This window comes from Podarcis bocagei, assembly GCF_964188305.1.
Source record: "Podarcis bocagei genome assembly, chromosome: 4".
NCBI classification, from domain to species: domain Eukaryota; kingdom Metazoa; phylum Chordata; class Lepidosauria; order Squamata; family Lacertidae; genus Podarcis; species Podarcis bocagei.
The window spans coordinates 80,761,297-80,780,032 of NC_138128.1; the positions used below are offsets into that span (position 1 = coordinate 80,761,297).

The 18,736-nt window shown below is 42.6% G+C and overlaps 2 protein-coding genes across 2 annotated transcripts in view; one reads left to right on the forward strand and one right to left on the reverse strand.

The window, feature by feature from the left end:
• Nucleotides 1-590: 590 nt before the first annotated feature.
• LOC308585310 (mitochondrial import inner membrane translocase subunit Tim23) lies at nt 591-16,757 on the reverse strand. The gene is made up of 7 exons (XM_081190980.1): nt 16,494-16,757; nt 14,682-14,740; nt 12,804-12,897; nt 11,466-11,550; nt 7,118-7,176; nt 5,409-5,519; nt 591-1,040 (listed from the first exon to the last, which is right to left on the reverse strand). The coding sequence occupies exons 1-7, from the start codon at nt 16,600-16,602 to the stop codon at nt 925-927; spliced, it is 633 nt and encodes a 210-aa protein (XP_081047106.1). The 5' UTR covers nt 16,603-16,757; the 3' UTR covers nt 591-924.
• A 145-nt stretch (nt 16,758-16,902) lies between these two features.
• PARG (poly(ADP-ribose) glycohydrolase) overlaps nt 16,903-18,736 on the forward strand; it is a 69,528-nt gene continuing 67,694 nt past the window's right edge. Inside the window, exon 1 of the mRNA XM_081190837.1 lies at nt 16,903-17,479. Coding sequence (XP_081046963.1) covers nt 17,254-17,479 — 226 coding nt within the window. The 5' untranslated portion in view covers nt 16,903-17,253. The remainder of the gene's footprint in view (nt 17,480-18,736) is intronic.

Sequence of the window (18,736 nt, forward strand, 5' to 3'; positions counted from 1 at the left end):
TACTGACAACTCAATCAGAGTTAAATTTCTTGGAAAGCTGAATCATTTGGAATTGCAGACCACACCCAACTCTGCTAGTAAGGCATGGTTGGGCCTCATCCATCAGCTGGAGCTCAGCAGCAGGGTTGTGCATTATGTGGCAGCATAGAGCTCATTCGCCAGCACCATAATTGCCATGGGTTAAGGGATTGGTTCAGTTAGCTGACAATACCTTAAAATATAAGCATGAAACCCAACAAAGAATTTGTTAGTTCGGTTAAACCTGAAATAGAATAGAACAAGAACAACACAGACTCAACATGCTTTATATTTTTCATTCCTTATTATATTTTTACATGTACATGTTTCTATAGAGGAAAACTAGATTAGGATAGCATCGTCAAATGAACCTCACTCTGCAGATTAATTTAGGTAGAAGGTGGAATCTTGTTCCCCAATACTGGACACAACACAATTCAGAACAGAAGTTATAAAGCAAATGAATTGAATTGTGCAAGTTGTAAAATCACTCTAATGTACTGAGGCACAGTTACCTGCTACAAGAAACAAGTTGCCTATTGCCAACAGAGGATTAAAGAAGTGGCAAAAGCTGTAGGGACAAAAACTTTTTATTAGAACCAAATCAAGCAACAGTATAGGTACATAAACCTCATCACGGGACAATTAACATGGGTTATGTAAAGTAAAATAACTAGCCCAGGCAAAAGTGAACATGCTGCCAAAGCAAGATCTTCAGCTGACAACTTCATCACACCCTCACAGATACTAGCATGTTACCATCTGGCAGCTGGAAGGATAGACCGGTTCTGATAACCATGTCACAGTGAGGTTTTCTAGTCTTTGTTTCCATTCTGCTCCATGCTGTACTGAAAGGTTTCAAGTCTGATTGCACTACATGTGTAGATTCTCAGTTCTCAATGCTGCTCAGAGTGATTGCCTCTGCACTGAGCCCTTCATGTGCTCCCAGTTGTTGTAGAGAGCATAGAGACTAGTGAGCATGAGTCCTGCAATGCCACCTCTCGCTATCCCTCGTAGTCCACCTGTGGAAAACAGTGGTGGTAAAGAAAAGAGATCAGCTAATAAATCTCAGGGGCTTAGTCGCGTGGGCTGTGCCGTACTAGAACATTTGTACAAGTAAAAACACAGTACCAGAGATCACAAAAACTGCCGTTGCCTTGGAAAATATTGACACACCTCAATGGGAACAACTTCTTAAAACAGTGGTTCACAAGCTCAGCCACTTATTAGTTGGAAAAAATTTTAAGTGTCTTAACTCACAGATCCAATGACTGCTACATTTAGGTTCATGACATAAGGTGTGAAGAAGAAAAAACAATTCCACTTACATACAGAAAAGGGTCAAATATATTAAATTTCAGCCCTAATATGAAAACATAATAGTTCTGTGGCACTTCAAAGACTTTTTTTAATGGACTGTGTAGTCCCATGAAAGGTTATGCCGCGATAGGTTTGTTAAGCTTTGAGGTGCCACAAGAACCTTGGTTGTTTTTGGTAAAATAAACTACCAACATTACCACTATGGAAATTATACTTAACTAGTGGCTAGTGTAAAGCTAGTTTTATGGTACCAGAATCCCCATTCTATAGGTTTAGATTTATTTTAGTGAGGACTGTCATTTCCAGTGCCTTAGAAAAAAAGCAGTTTGCAGCAAAACCCATTACATTTTGTACTGATAGATAAAATATGTTGAGCAGGGAGAAAATCCCATCTATATATACAGCCTACAACGGGCTATGTGACAGGATTTTTGTGTCATGACTTTCTATGTGATATAGCTAAAAGTTCATGAAATAACAGGAACTACAACAGAACACTTAATGCAGTCTTGACTCTTTTAAGAGTTGTCTTTTCAAGCAGGACAGAGGGAGAAAAGCTAGTCTAGCTTGGGCTTAATTCCGGTGTAACACACCAGAAGAACATGCTCATGGAGATGAAAACCAATTCTCATTTTTTCTGATAATGTGTAAAGCCCTGCAATGAAACCCTTTGCACTGCAATGTAGTTGTCCAATACCCAGCTATGGACACCCCAAAGGAGAACAGCAGAACTAAGCACCAACGTACAACCAAGTCACTTGTGTGAAATTCAGTTTGCATTTGCACAGCTGGCAGTGTTTGCCTTTCCTGCCTGAAAATATTCACATCAAGGTGAATATGTGTGTGTTTGTTTTTTTAAAAAAGCAAGTTTGGCAAAGAGAAGAAAGAGTGCCTTTTGAATAACAGGGCTTGGAACTCTCCTGACCCTTTTTAGTTCTGCTTGCTATGCGATAGCAAGCAAGTACTCCTGTCCCTCCTCTGAAGTCAATTCTGCTAGCCTTGGATAGCAAGTCACTTTACTGAATCCCCCAAAACAAGCAGCTGTCATTATCTTTCTTTTACATACGCATGTTGAGATAGGAGAATGTCAAAACATGACTTAAAGAGTTGCAGGCTGCAATATTTGAAAGCAGACACTTACAGAGCCTGCCAATTGGGAAGGCCTATCCAGTACCAACTTCTGCCATAATAAGGCACCTCCACAGAGACAGCTTCCTGATTGCCATTGGAAATCCCCCCTCCAAATCATGGGATTGCTAAAAATAAAGTAAATGCAAAGTCACACACCTCTGCATTTCATACCAGGTGTGGGTGGCATACCATCTGCTCTTATTTCGTGGTAGTTTTTGTTACATAAATCAGCCTTCTAACGTAAAACGTTTTGTGCAAAAATGTAAAAAGTGCTGTGTTTTCTGATGGTTCTAGTAAACAGGTCATTCTAGCCTACAGGTGTAGCATGTTTTAAATTTATAATCTATTGGGACAGTGTTGGATAGTGTTCTCGAAGCTACCAGCATGAGTTTGACCAAACTGCGGGAGGCAGTGGAAGACAGAAGTGCCTGGCGTGCTCTGGTCCATGGGGTCACGAAGAGTCGGACACGACTAAACAACAACAAAGTAAACAGATCATTCTAGCCTACAGGCGTAGCATGCTTTAAATTTATAATCTACTGGGACAGTACTCTTGACAATGGTGGGACTCACTCTATGTGAACAGAACCAAATGGTTTTCAATACAAATCATGCCATTTCCACTGATGAAGAAGTGAGAAAGCTAAAAACACCCAGTTTCAAGCCTGATGAAAGCTCCAAGCATGTCAGACAAGAACCATCCACTTTCTAAAATAAAAGACCAATTGCTGTGCTGGGCTATCAAACTCCAAAAACCTAGAGGTTTCCATATACCTCCGTTAAACCCAACCTAGCTGGTTCCTGTGCCATTGCTTGTTTCTATTTAGCCTGCATATATCCAGAATAATGCCACCAGTACAAACTCTTTCATTATACCGCCAATTATACAGGCATAGTTATAAAGCACCACACATTCTGGTTCCACAAATATATTTTCCAAGTAGTGATGATTTAATTTCTGTTAGGTTTCCCTCATAATTAGCTTTCCTTCTCCAAGTTCTCATGCAGAATTCTCAGAAAGAGCTTTGAGTTATACTAAGAAAGCTCAGATATACCAACTGTCCCTTCTGCAAACCGCACGTCTCAGCTTTAAATCTTCATGCTCCTGAACCTTTCTAAACATGCTTGAAAGAATGTATTGCTACATGGGAAGTAGCTTCCAAGGTTTCCCAGCTCAATCTTTTGGGGGAGAATGGAGACAAAGAGGGCTGCTCAGCTTTAATGCCTCATTTTCCAAACCAGGGGAGTTAGTTTCTGAAATACACCCACACACCCTTCCAAATCCTGATGCCACTCTAACTTCCGAGTTTAATTTATATGGCAGACAGAAGGCAACAGGCAGCTGGAAAAAGCAAAGACTGTTCATAGAAATACAACCAAACTGGCCAACTTTTTAATAAGCACAAACCAAGATTTGAATACATTTTTCCTTTCTATAGATCCATGTACTTTTGGCACTCAAAAATGATGACAGATCTTTTTCATGTTTTTCGCTAATGTATCACTAATTTCAATTGGTTTTCCGATACTAGTCATATTTAATCTAATGGCACTTTGCTAAGATAAGACTTGCTTTCAGAATTGCAGTAGCCTGTGTCAATAGCATAAATCTGCCATTTAAAATTGGGAGGAGCCCTGAAAGTTAACTAATGTTGAAACAAATAGAACAAATAGCTTTATTGCTTATGATAATGTTGGACAAGGCTGGACCTGGAGAGTGATCTATTACAGCTGTAGTAGGTAGAAGTTCAGGTAAATATTTCTAGCTAGAAAAGATGGACAGACTTTTTAAAGAGGAGCCCGCTCTACAATTGATAAACTGGTTTCCTATTTACTGCTTCCAGTGTGTTAAAATCCGTGTAAAAAACCATGGCCTAGTTTCTTCAGCTCTTCTGTTGTCTGTAACTGTTGCACACACAGCAGATCTATTATGCCAGCACAAATGTCTCTTAACATATTTGTTTCCACTTGAGAATTTGGAATAAATTTTTGCATTGGGTTCTGAGGTATATAACCTAAGGCTGCACAACCCTTCCTTTGTTCCTAGGGGAAGCATAGAGTTTTTTGTGTGTTTCAAATATCATTTATCAGTGATGTTTTCCAGCTACAGTGAATCATCTTACATATACCAGCTGCACTGGCTCCTGGTGGAGTACAGGATCAGGTTTAAGGTGCTGGTTTTAACCTTCAAAGCCCTATACGGCCTGGTACCCTCGTACCTACGGAACCGCCTCTCCTGGCATGTCCCACAGAGGAACTTACGGTCTTCAAACAAAAACATATTGGAGGTCCCAGGCCACAGAGAGGTTAGGCTGGCCTCAACCAGAGCCAGGGCTTTTTTGGCTGTGGCTCCGATCTGGTGGGACGCTCTGTCACAAGAGACCAGGGCCCTGCGGGACTTGACATCTTTCTGCAGGGCCTGCAAGACAGAGCTGTTCCACCAGGCCTTTGGCACAGCCTGACACCCTCCTTTGGCAATCCTCACAGAACTCTGTTACCACAACACCAAAAAGCTAAAGTCTACATTTAGAACATTTCTCACATTTAAATTTATTCTGTCTTCTCTTATCACAGTAAGACAAATTTTAAAACCCTCAAAATTACCACACAAAACAAAGCATTCTCTCATATATTTACCCCCAATTTCTATTTTACGAACTGTTTGTTTATTTTAGCTCTGGATTAACAGTTTCTATCACCATTAATCAGAAGGCAGAACTCATTAAAGGCAGAGCCCTTGTATTAGGATTTCAGACAAAGGTTTAATGCATATGGAAAAGGGAAACTGAGTTTTCACATGGCTCATGCCTTGTTCTTAAGAATATATAACCACAAGTCAGTAAACATGACATTAAGCACACATGGAACAGATAAGCTTACTTTTGACCCAACTCCTGTACGCAGAACCAAAATGAATAAAGGTAATTTTGCCAGCGTACCTGTGCTTTTATACAGCATGCCTGTCATGGTCCCAGCAGCAACTGTGTTCAGATCATCTTCTGCACCTCGAGTTTTTTCAATTATGACTCCAAATGCGCTATACAGCAGTGCTGGAATTGAATTAAAGTCGACAGTGAAAACAAACACCCACCAACAACAATACATGTCCAACACAGAACAACCCAGCAAGATTCTGGTCTCAGTATCATTCTCTCTTGGGGAAAGTGCCCAAAACTGAGCTTGCATTTTAAGGAAGTTGACTTAAGATCAATGAAGGAAAGTTTCCCATTACCCTCTCACCCCCAGTAGCACCATTCTATGTTGTTCAGCTGTACCCATTGGCCATCCAGAGAGGCTTTTCAGGGTATGGACATGTGCAGAGCGATGTCAATGGGGAGAAGAGGGCATGAAACCTTTCTGTAAACTTAGTTAACTTTGGATGATGAAATGAGGAGGTAAGTTTATCAGAGACGCAAAATGCAGCCCTGTAACGTAAAGAAATGGCAGAATGTGTAGATCCAGGGGACATGAAAGCACTGAAGCTTCTGAAGGGAAAGGTAACTTGCTATTAAGTGTTCCAACTGGATCAGCTGAATAGTTCTACACAAGTGCCAAATGCAAAGATCAATCAATTGGGGCCAAAACCTTTGAAAAGCACCATCAATATTATTGAGTTGTATTATACAAGGGTGGTCAGCAGCAAACCCAAATGAGCAGACCTGCAATGTTTTACAAATACTGAACATAAAAGAGCAACACAGTTGAAAAAGATTAGGGCCCACTATAACTTTTGAAAAACTTATTTCACACTATTTCAAAAGGGTGACTTTTAAACATTCTATAAAAGCATTCCTAATCTCATACTGGAAACTAAGAACGGCAGTTGAATATGTCTTTTGGTTGGGAAGTAGAGCCACACTCACCCACCCATCCTAAAGCCCACAACTGAAGATTCTCTTCCCAGAAAGGAACTGAATTCTAAAATATTTGCAGACTTGTCACTAGACAGGTCAGGGTAAAGGACTATGACAAACAAGGAAATGTTACTCAAGAAAACAAACACAGCTGCGAAGTGTCTGTTAATGTATCACTTGCAAGGGTGGAATCTTGAACTTTGGGACCTTTGAGCTCAAATGGCAATTTTCCATGATCTATGATTTCTCTGCTGATGGGGGCGGGCAGAAAGCGGGGAGGGAATCCTTGAAGATGTCAGAGTCTTCTGTGACAAAGGGAGATTTTTCAGGCCTCTAAATCTCATTTAAGGGAAGGCAAGCAGGCCTTAAGATTCATTTTATGCTTTGCAATGCAGTGCAATGACTTTCCAAACCCGAAGAAGCCAGAATCCTTGACAAAACTTCCATTCTAATTCTAGTAGACTTCCAGGTTTACTGAAAAATTAAACTCAGTTACTATGAATGATATTGACATTCAGACCCAGACAGAGAGGGGGGGGCCATATGGGCCACACGGCCTGGGCCTCCGATTCTGAAGGGGGCCTCAGTCAGCATATTCACAATCGCAGGGGATGCACTGGGGCGACCGTGGAGGCACAAAGGCGGTGGATTCCCTGGGGCCATGGCTGGCAGCACGAGAGAAAGGCTTCCCCGGTGTCCAGGGCGGCGGGCACATTATCTACCTGGCCTGGGCCTTTGCAAGGCCCTGTCGACATTTCCCACGTAGATTTGGTTTACACATCAAACTTACTTACCTAGAGACCCAAGAGTGTTGGCCCATAATGCCCCTTGCCTTGTCACCATATTTAAAATCCTACAAGGAAGTAATGAGAGAAAGAGATTGATCTGTACTGCTTTATCATATGCTATATTGTTTTCAAGGCCTAAACAGAACCAAAGACAACTTAAGTTTCTTCTGCTCACGCCTTCTGTCCTAGAATCTGTTCCATGCATTTCATAAGGCAAGAGTGAAAAAGGGAAAGCTTAAATGAAACTTGTTCTACTTGGAGAAATCAAATGCTGTACAAACGTTTGCTCTCTAGCACACCAGCAATACAGGTTTTACTATAGGAACCTAACTTGAAAGGACAAGTTAAATTCATTTGCATTTTTTAACAAATCTGCTCTGCTTTAAGGCAGGTGGCACTACATGCCAAGGTTAATTAAAACGTTTATGTAACTCAAATGCAAATTTGGAGCTCAGTGTTATGCAATACTTTTTCCAGGTTTTCTTTTTCCAGAAGCATCCTAGCTAAAAGATTTATTGTTCACTTCTTTTTTAAAGAAGTAGATCCATAGATTTTTCTGTAGGCCAACATACTTAGCATGTTTCAGGTTCTGAAGAAAGCAAGTGCACAAAACATGGGTTGTGATCCAAATAATTAGTTAAGGTGTGCATAATGGCTTGATCATACCCACAGTGAATTTTCTTTTTATCTCCCCACCCCTTTAAATACCAGAGCCGTGTACCTAATTCAAAAACAGCCTCTGAAAGTCCCTCAGTTTCAGAAGCGCTTTGCCTTGTGCCATGAAGAGCACTGTATTGGGGCTATGAAGCATAATATAATCATTTCTGCCCCATTAATTACTCTGAATAACTGAAGCTTCTGAACAGATTCCAGGGGACATAAACTAAATGAACTACCCAAAGCACATGTTTATATAGACATTTTTCTTAGTTCTAATATATCAATTAAATGGTCATTAGAACACGATTCCAGAAGCAACCATATTTGGGTGAAGCTGAAATCAGGACTGAAAATTCTGAATGGGGTGACTGCTGCCTAGGAATGAAGAAGTATTTCTATGCATAGGTAGCTACTAAAGATGCAGCACAGTGCATTAATAATCCAATTCCTCCTCCCCCCTTCCGCTATGGCTCGAATTCAGAAAACAGCTTTGGGAGCCTGTTGAAGCTAGATAATTTCCCCCTCCAAGACAGACAACTGATTTGAATATATTCATCAAGCAATTCTTTAAATCAAAATGCAAGGCTGATTTCTTACATTCTAAAGAAAAGTGCTTTCATCAAAGGCAACCATGTTAACTGAGCCAATTCTAGATTTACATTTTTTACCAGTACACTGCTCTGCATATTTTAGATCACAGTGCAGTGTGGAGTGCTCTTGTTCATTTTCCCTACCTCTGCAAGCCTTGGGAGTTCCCCTGCTGATGCTCCTACATTAGCCTGGATTTGGCTACAGTTCTGTCAGCACTCAACAAGAGAGTTTTAAGAGACATTATACCAAGACTGCCCAAATAGTTTAGATTGCATTAAGAGGCTTGTCCTTTGGAAGACTGTTAAGCATGCAAAAATCCAAGTGCTAAATTGTACACATTTTAATTTGGACATCCTTAAATAGTACTTCTGATAAACTTTATTAAAAAAAGTAGGGGAAGGTCAAACATCCTCTACCAAAGAAATTAAAATCACATGCTGAACAAGTGTGTATGCTCCCAGACTAGTGCTGAGTAGAATGTTAACTGCTCAGCACACTCTCAGAGAAGCACAGTATTGCCCCACACTGGTGTCAGCTGCCTCCAGAACAGAAACAGTGACAGACAGATAAAACAGGCAGTACTTTTATCTCCCAGCAGTGTAACACCGTCACAGGCATGATACTGATCCAGACAGCTGACTACCGCTGGAACCTAGGGACAAATGATGAACGGGAGGCAAAGGTACCTTTCAGAACGTGCAAGGTGTCATCTGCTCACAGCATGCTGTGCACCTTACAGAGAGCAAGAAAAGTGAAACTAAATCGAAAGATGTTCTTCCCACTGTGCAAGCTCCTGCCCAAGCAGAACTGCCATATAATTTACTTATTACAATCCTGCCTAGCTGCTAGGACTTGCACACACATGTGCTGAATGAACACCCATGCCAATTTCCCTTCTGTTTCTTTTTTATGGTTCTACTAACCCAGGAGATTCAGGACTACTTGCTATAAAATTGATAATTCATTAACTCACAGTAGCAAAAGCTGCACAGGTGACTTACATCTTACATTTATTTTACTTATGCAATTGCAGCTTTGAGGGGAAGGGAAGGGGGAATAATAAATGGAGCACAAAGGAAACACACTATTTATTTATTTATTCTCCCCACATTCTTGCGCAAAGCTTCAATTGTGGGCTTACCGGGCTTTGGGAAGGTGGAGCAGTCCTCCGCCTCCTTCCCAAATCAGGTAAGCAAGGCGTCAGGCTTTGGGAAGGAGGTGCTATGGCTCTGGAAGGGTCCTAAAGCTCTCCCTTCTCCTTCCAAAAGCTGGGCAAGCACTTACTCAGTCCTGGGACCTTGTCAGAGTCCCTGTGCCTCTTCCCCATAGCCAGGCAAGCAGACCTCCACCTTGCAGAGGCCCTGGTTCCATGGGATCCTGGCTTTATGTGATTTTGCTTATACACACAATGGCCAGGAACGTAACCCCCACGTAATATGTGAGCTACATACCTGTATAGTCATTGTAGCTCGAATACTCGCACAGAGCCTTATTTTTTGGACTAGGGAAATCCAATGGGAGAATATACTTCAACTAATCATTCAGGTAATGTAGGCTGCCAATTGCGTAAATGCAGGCGAATGTGTCCTTTTTAAATCTACCATACTTTCACAGAATTTGGAGTTAACATGTCTGAGCAATGAATATTGCAAGAACTGAGGTAAACGGAGGAAAGATGGGAAGCAAATGTTGTGTCCAATCTCAGTGTCTAATATGGATGCTACAGGAGGCAGACCAATAGTAGCAGCAGTTCCACAGAGCTGAGAATCATGAAGAATCAGAAGGGAATTGATGATGATTTGAGGAAAAGGGTATGTCATGGATTCTGAGAGGCAGTTGGGTTATTCCAGTTTAGAGAACATATAACTTCCCTATTGTGTAGGATACACTTGTCATTTTTCCGAAACCTATCTTCACTAGTTCTGTGACAATGTTGCAGTATATAAATAATAATAATAATAATAACTGAAGGTATGTGTTTCGTCTGGGATCATGCACCAAAATGTTAAGTTTCTGTACCCCCATTGTTCTAGAAAATGGTAATAAGAAGTACTAACAGATGGATAATTAAAGGATTATACATAAATCTTATATGTATTCTTATGGTTTTCCTTTAAAACAGTTTTACAAATGAGGGCCACATATGAGCCACATTTTGTGGAGAATATTTATCCTTGCAATTGCTAAGAATGGAGTGACTGGGATAACTGACCTTCAACATATCTTCCTGAAGGTCCAGTAAGCATTAATATTAGTTTGCTGCCACCTGCTGGTCTAAAGGATTTAATGTTTGCCATCTTTCTACATAACAATCTGTTCAATATACTTTTTTTAAAAAAATGCCATAGGATCATGAATTTGAATCTTCTATGTCCAGCATAATTTGTTTTTGGCCAAGATTTATCTGAAAGAACAAGAAATCTCATTGGAAAGTAAAGCTTATAAAAATCAAGTGAATATGTGCATGTATTGACATCCTATGCCCTTTAAAAATGTGGCTCTTTTTGGTGTGTGTGGGGGTGTTGTTGGGTTGTTTTTATTTTGATTACAGTATATATATTGTGTTCTTTTGTTGATCTTTTCTGTGAACCACCCTGTGACCTCCGGGTATAGAGCGGTATATAAATTCAATAATTAATTAATTAATAATGTAAGCATACACAAATTGATAGGAGGGGATAGAAAGAGAAAAGGTGTTTCCTCAGAAATAACTCAATTACTTTCTTTTTAAGATTAATGAAGTGATCACCACCACACGTTGAGCTCATCCTAATTCAAGACTTCTCACACATCTCAGGGCAGTGACAATCCGCTGTCAGGAATACTAAAACACCCCAGATTTGGTATTTAGTCCTTTAGCTTTATGGGCACAAAAGGCTTTATGAGTTAAGACTTACACAGAAGTGTAATTTTATCTTGACTGCACTAAAGGCCAATTTAATGATATCTCACTTACACTTATAGGAAGTCAAAATTCAAGGCAAGCAAGCAAATAAGTATCTGGAAGGAAGTAAGACCATGAATACCTATGAATTCTTCTGAAAACAAAATGAAAAATGAGCAACCCTTGAAAGCTGAAAAGTATCTGGAATTATGTACTTACTGTACATTTCTAGGTTTAGACCAAGCCATGCTCTGTGTCTCCTTCAAGCCCAGTCGCAGGCCATTTAGTGCACCAAATGCAGCTCCTAAAAGGCAGGACATCAGGATTAACCACAGGAAATGAAAACTGAACACACATTCCCGTAAGGATTAAAACAGCTCACCAATTAAACATGCAGTCTACGGAAAAATACACTACAATAATGATATGCTTCTACTGAAGCAGATATATGTTGCATTATTGAAGGCAATTTACATTTTATAGGCAAAACAGTGAATGCGGCCTGCGTGAGTCACTTGCCCAATCTTTCTTTGCTCTTTATGTTTTGTTCTTATGTTCTCTCTTCCTATACCATCACACCCCATAGCAATTACCTACTGTATTCTCTACCATGGGGTGGGGGAGAATAAACAGCCCCTAGAAGATGTAGGAAAGTGAGATGGAAAAATACCAAATCATGCCACACCAGCAAAAAATATCTATTAGCCTATGCACAGAATCTTCAATATCCTGTTATAAAACTGCAAAGTTTGTATGTTCAGAAAAACCACAAATGCTATACTGCAGACATAAATGCCATTATAGATAGCTGATGTGTATGCTCCCATTCTAGTGCTGAGCAGGATATTAACTGCTCAGTACACTCTCAGAGAAGCACAGCACTGCCCCACCCTGCTGCCAAAATGCCTCCAGAACGGTGACAATGACAGACAGACTGGACAATATTTTCATCTCCCAGCAGTGTAACACTGTCAGGCACGGTAATGACACGGACAGCTGACTACCGCTGAAATTTAGGGAATCAACAACAGTCTCAAACATCCCAAACCTTCACTCAAATGTTCCATCGTTCATTTTTGGCAATGAAGGCCTTGCAACTGTTGTTACCATTTGATGATTATGTCCAGAAAAGCCTTCAAAGGGAACGTCGTTTAAAAAATAATAAATTGCCCAAAGCTTACAAAGTATCAACAGTGTAAATGGGGGAGAGATACAACCTAAATCACAAGGCCTGGAAATCAATGCACTGTGAAAACAGTGTAAATCATTGACACTCTCAATGGTGCTAGAAGAGTCTGTTCTGTTGTCCCGCAGGACTATTGCTTTTGCTACAAAAAAGTAACACACTACCCCTCTAGAATTTGCTACTATAATGCACTCAAGTTTGTGTTGCTTGTTTTAGACAAGAAGTATGTCACTGGAGACTTGGCTAAATTTGATACATCACAAATATATTTTTACACAATACACTCACACACACACACACACACACATATACAAATTCTATCCATTTTTAAACAGAACAACATCACAATATAAATTAAATGTTACCCATACCTGTCATGCAGCATCCTCCAATTGTAAAGAATGCCAGCTCAAACCTGCCCCTAGTTTTGCTAGCTCCAGTGGGTAAAATGAATTCATCTGTGTCCTGAAACAGAGATATCCTTTTAAATTACATTTGTGGCGAAAAACTTGTTTGCTTTATAAAAACAGGTGCAATACATTCATTTGACTGTGTTGACATTTATCTAAAAGTGTTACTTAAGAGATTAGCTATCTCTGAGCTAATCAGGTGCTCAAATGAAAGGTTAGATAACAAGGTCCATAAGAGAATAATACACAGAAATTCAAGCCATTGCATGTTGACCACGTGTGTAAGCTTCTAGTCTAGCACCGAGCAGGATATTGACTGCTTAGCACACTCTCAAAGAAGCACAATACTGTCCCCCACTGGTATCAGCTGCCTCCAGAACAGAGGAGCTGACAGACAGCTAACATAGACAGCACTTTTATCTCCCAGCAGTGTAACACTGTCACAGACATGGAGATGACAAAGACAGCTGACCACCACTGGAGTTTAGAAACAAAACTCTGTATGACTGGTTCCCAGATTAGAGAGAATTCACACTTAGTTTCTGCCCATACTAGCCTACAGACCTAGAAGCTGCAAGAAGCTGGGACTGTGTGGCTGTTGATCTTTAAGAGCAAGCATGGCAACAAGGCAATTGAACACTGTAAGCACTCTCGAGTGGACACTGCGTGTTTGAACCCTGCGAAAGGGAGCTCCCAACTTCTCTTCTAGCTTATAAGAGTGGGTGGTGCATGCTTAAGAAGGGCTAAACATCTAGATATATTTATCTTTCTGAACTGTTTGGTGCTGTGTGAAAATGGGCCACTTCACACTGCCCACTGACTTGATCTTTTCTGAATAAAATTAACAGAGAACATTATCTCTTCTGTTAAGGTTTATCCATTTACTGAAATATGAGAGGACCTGTCCTCAATTTGGAGCGCTTGATGAGGAAACTGGTCAAAATCTTTTTGGAACTATACAATGACCTCACTTGTGCATGGGTTGATTCCAGAGTGACAAGTGTCTCATTTGCTTCTGTGCAAAGTTGTGGTTTGGCTTAGCACATTAGTAGAATCTGTGCTTGTGGTTTAACCTTCCATGGCTAACCATGGCAAACTGGGTCAACATCTACTTACACACGTACAGTGGTACCTCTGGTTGTGGACGGGATCCATTCCGGTCGGATTCCGAGGTGTTCACTACCGGAGGTGACTGTTCTGTGCATGTGTGCGGCGCGATAGAGCGCTTCTGTGCATGTTAGAGCGCTTCTGCACATGCGGCGAAACCCGGACAAATATTTCTGGGTTTGCTGTGTTCACATCGTGAAGTTTACGTAACCAGAGGGTTACGTAACGCAAGGTACTACTGTATAGGTAAAAAGGTAAAGACCTCTAGATGGTTAAATCCAGTCAAAGGTGACTATGGGGTTGCGGCGATCATCTAGCTTTCAGGCCGAGGGAGGTGGTTTTCCCCCGCAGCTTTCTGGGTCATGTGGCCAGCATGACTAAACCACTACTGACACACAGAGGACTGTGACAAGTGCCAGAGCGCCCGGAAACGCCGTTTACATTCCTGCTGCAGCAGTACCTATTATCTACTTGCACTGGTGTGCTTTTGAACTGCTAAGTTGGCAGAAGCTGGGACACAGCAACAGGATCTCACCCCGTTGAGCAGATTTGAACTGCCAGCCTTCTGATTGGCAAGCCCAAGAGGCTCAGTGGTTTAGACCACAGCGCCACCCGCGTCTCTTTACCTTACATGCATATACTCATAACTTTTACATAAATTTCTTAAATGAACATTTAGCAATCAATTGTAACTATATGGTAATGTAATTTGAACAAGCATTTACATCTCACCTGTATAAGGTATCTGGGATCTACATTTAAATATGGAGACAAAGGATTCATTCCAGTCACTGCAAAAAATAAAATATAAAACGAAAGATAAATTTCAGTATAACTAGATGTAAAAGGTCATATGACAGTAAAGGGCTGAGACAGAAAAAGATGAAAAATTAAAGCAGTGTTAACTTTCAAATGTACATTGTGGCCTGGGTTGCACAAAATGCTAAGCCAGACTGGCTTAGAACTATCATGTGAGCTCTTCCAGAAAAAAAACATGAGCTGATTCATACAACACACCAATCCTTGGAAATGCAGCAGCAAATAAAGGACCAGAGAGAAGTAAAGCAGCTGCTAAGTCGAGGTGAGCCATGCTTAGCTTATGTCTACCAAGCAATCCCTACTCAATGAAATAATATTCATAGTGTGAGCCATGCTTGTCCTATAAAGCTGATTAGTACAGAAGAGAGCAGTGTGGAGAATGAAAGGAGAGAAAAGCCAGTACAGTGGTACCTCAGGTTACATATGCTTCAGGTTACAGACTCCGCTAGCCCAGAAATAGTGCTTCAGGTTAAGAACTTTGCTTAAGGATGAGAACAGAAATCATGCTCCGGCGGCACCAGGAGGCCCCATTAGCTAAAGTGGTGGTTCAGGTTAAGAACAGTTTCAGGTTAAGAACGGACCTCCAGAATGAATTAAGTACTTAACCTGAGGTACCACTGTACATGAGTTTCAGGCTAAGTAGCCACACAAGAAATCTGTGTGTTAATGTAGAACTATCACCTTGAAACTCTACGTACGACAGAGTAGAAAAGCCACATGCAGAAATACATCAGGAAAATCAGGAATATATACTTTTTCTGACATGCTCAAAAGTTATTTAGACCATTCACTGTGTCAAGGCCTTAAAACTGGTATGCCTCATGTTAAGAAAGGAGGCATTTGATCATGCTGGCAAACCCAAGTTAAAACAGGGACCACTTTCAGCCTCATGCCTGGTGGAAACACCACAGATGCTTACAGGACAGGGATAGCTCAGTCAGTAGAGCATGAGACTCAATCTCAGATCTCAGGGCCGTGGGTTTAAGCCCCACATTGGGCATAAGATCATTGCATTGCAGTGGGTTGGACTAGATGACCCTTGTGACCCCCTTCCAACTCTACCATTCCATGACCTTGAAAATACACCTGGAAGAGTTAAGCTGCTTTCCCTCCTTCACAACTTTTACGAGCTGCAGCCCCACAAAGCTGCCTCCCAGCACCTTCATATCCCCCCCCCCACGGACTTCCTTCACTTTAAAATGTACAAAACTGCACAGTAGGGAAAATAAAAGAGAGGATCTAATACAAGCTCCAAGAAAGAGCACCAGCCTTCTGTTCAGTCCTATGTGATATTCCCCCCACGCTTTCAAGGTAGAATTCCACGGCGCCACATTGGTCAGTTTTAAGTCTTTTATTTGATTGTATTCTATGGTCAAAGCTGGTTATTACTATTTTAAAATTTCATTTATACTTTTCAGGTTTATACATTTCACTAATTTTAACATTTCAAAGCCTGACTTCCTTCCCCTTATTTCTGCGGTTCCTTAAATTTATTATCTTCAGCATGTCCAAATTAACTTAATTTGTTCACTTATTCATCTACTTTAAATATATACTATCATAAAACCGCAGGTTCTTACAATAATCCTGCCAACGTATCGTCACCACCATCATTTTATTCCCCCCCCCCGCACCACTTCTTATAAAAGAGGGATGAATAAAATAGGGCACCCCCAACCCGACGCCCAAAAAAGAATGAAGAAGCTCCCCATGCCAAACACTCACGAGGGACTCCGGCCAGGTCCGCGTGGGAATAGCCGGGCCCACCCATCGCCGCGCCGCCGAAGAGGCCGCCGAGCCCGGAGCCCTTCGAGTTCCCGGCTCCCCCTTCCATGGAGGACGGACTTCTGCCGGGGGGGGGGGCTTCAGCAGCCCTCTCCCCTCCCTCTCCTCGTGCTCAGCAGCGGCGGCGGTTAATGGACGTTTTCCCCTCGGCGCCCGCTCGCTCGCTCTTTCCTTCCTCCCTCAAGGCCGGCGCGGGAAAGGAGAGCACGACGACCTCCTCAGCGCCAAGGCCGCGGCTGCCGTAAAGCGACTCCGCGACGCCGGCGCGCGAGGCTGCTTCGCGCGCGTCTCCACTTCCGCTTTGCGACGGCGGCGCTCTCTTGCTTTCCGGCTCGGCCGGGAAACGGGAAGCGGCGGGCGGAGGGGGAGGCCGTCGACGAAGGCTGGTTCCCTCAGCTTGGGGAGCGTGTCCGAGAGAGGCGGGGGGGGGGGTTGAGGGAGAGAAGCGGTGCGGAGCCTCGAGCGGCATAAGAGGGCCGGCGTGCGTGCGGGTGCCCGCCTCGCTCCCCTCAGCCGGGAGAATGTGGAAGGGAACTTTCCCCGTCGCCTTCCCCCCTCACGGAGCCCCTTCGCCGCCCCCGGGCCCGCTTTCTCCCCGGTGGTGACCCTGTCGTCGTCGTCGTCGTCGTCCCCCACTTCCACCGGGGGCGTGTGAGGCGAGCGGAGGAGGGTCGGAGGGCGGGTGCTGCTCCCCCCAAGCATGAGTGCGGGGTCTGACGCCCCCAGGAAAAGGATCAGGTCGGACCCCCCGCTCGCCCCCTCTGCCGTCGGCGTCAGCAGCAGCAGCAGCGGCTCGGAAGAAGAAGCGCAGCCCCCTTCCTGGAAGAGGAAAGTGACCCAGTGGCAGCCGCCTCTTCCCTTCAGCAGGGAGCAAAGGTCCAGCAGCAGCAGCAAAGCCAGCCCCGCAGTCACAGTGGGGAACAAAGGTTTGCGTCGCCGTGGGGATCCTTTCTCTACAAAAAGAAGGGGGGGGAAAGGCCATTCTTGCTCACTTGCTTTTCTCATCTGGTTTGCTTGGGGGTGGGGAAAGGGGTGTGTGCATTTCCATCCCCCCCCCCGCGCGCATCAGTTGCGTGTGGTTCCAATGCCACAGCTGCCCTCATGCTCTCCACCCAAAAGCCAAGAGCTTTTGGGTTTACGGTGCCAGCCTTGATCCCTGTGCTCTGCTTGGGAGAAAGGTTGCAGCCCTTCCAAGCTGTTTATGTCAGGATCACGCTTAAGGCTGTGGTCCACGAGACATGCTGCAACTTGGAAGAGAACCTAAGGGTCATCCAGCCCACCCCCCTGAAATGCCGGAATCTTTTGCCCAGCATGGGACCCGAACCCATGGGCCTGGAATTTAAGAGTCTTGTGCTCTACCAATTGATGGAAACGGGCCCACTGAATAAAGTGATGCTCCTTTCTTACTCAACGTGCATAGGATTGGGCTGTAAAGTAGACAGATTCGGCATGGTCGCTTGCAGTAATTTAAAACAAGTTATGATGCTTTTGTCACATTACCTTTAAAAACTGAAAATCATTGTCCTGCTTTTATAATGTCATAGTTTGACATGACAGTGGCTCCATCTAAGAAGAGTGGTCACTTCCGCTTTACAGAATATGCTGCAATTAAAAGGGAAGCCATATAAAAGCATTCTTGGCTTTGGTGTTCATTTGACAAGAATTAACTGACAACAGTATTTGACTAGTCAATTTATTGGTATCGCAGTTCTGTATAATGTTGTTCTGCAACTCTTATGAGTACTTGGAACAAAAGGTATGCTTCTGAATTTGATTGTTTTAGCATCTTAGATTAGTTGTTGAGGCCCTGGTAATGTGTATTTAGGAAGGCCAGAATGTATTAAGATAATTATTATTTGATCAATCAAGATTGATGAAAGATAGGAACTATCTAGTACAGTGGTACCTTGGGTTACATACGCTTCAGGTTACAGACTTCACTAACCCAGAAATAGTACCTCGGGTTAAGAACTTTGCTTCAGGATGAGAACAGAAATCGTGTTCTGGCGGCACAGCAGCAGCGTGAGGCCCCATTAGCTAAAGTGGTGCTTCAGGTTAAGAAGTGTTTCAGGTTAAGAACAGACCTCCAGAACGAATTAAGTACTTAACTCGAGGTACCACTGTACAAAGAAAGTTGCTTGGTAAAACTCAAAGTTGTGAATAAAAATTCTCAGCCTGAGAAG

Excerpts from the sequence above, each read along its gene's own strand:
- LOC308585310 (XM_081190980.1), bottom strand. The coding sequence starts at position 16,602 with ATGGAAGGGGGAGCCGGGAACTCGAAGGGCTCCGGGCTCGGCGGCCTC. Across the intron at positions 12,898-14,681 it reads ATCCCAGATACCTTATACAG|GACACAGATGAATTCATTTT; the intron begins GTGAGATGTAAA and ends TCTCTGTTTCAG. Across the intron at positions 11,551-12,803 it reads TGGAGGATGCTGCATGACAG|GAGCTGCATTTGGTGCACTA; the intron begins GTATGGGTAACA and ends CCTGCCTTTTAG.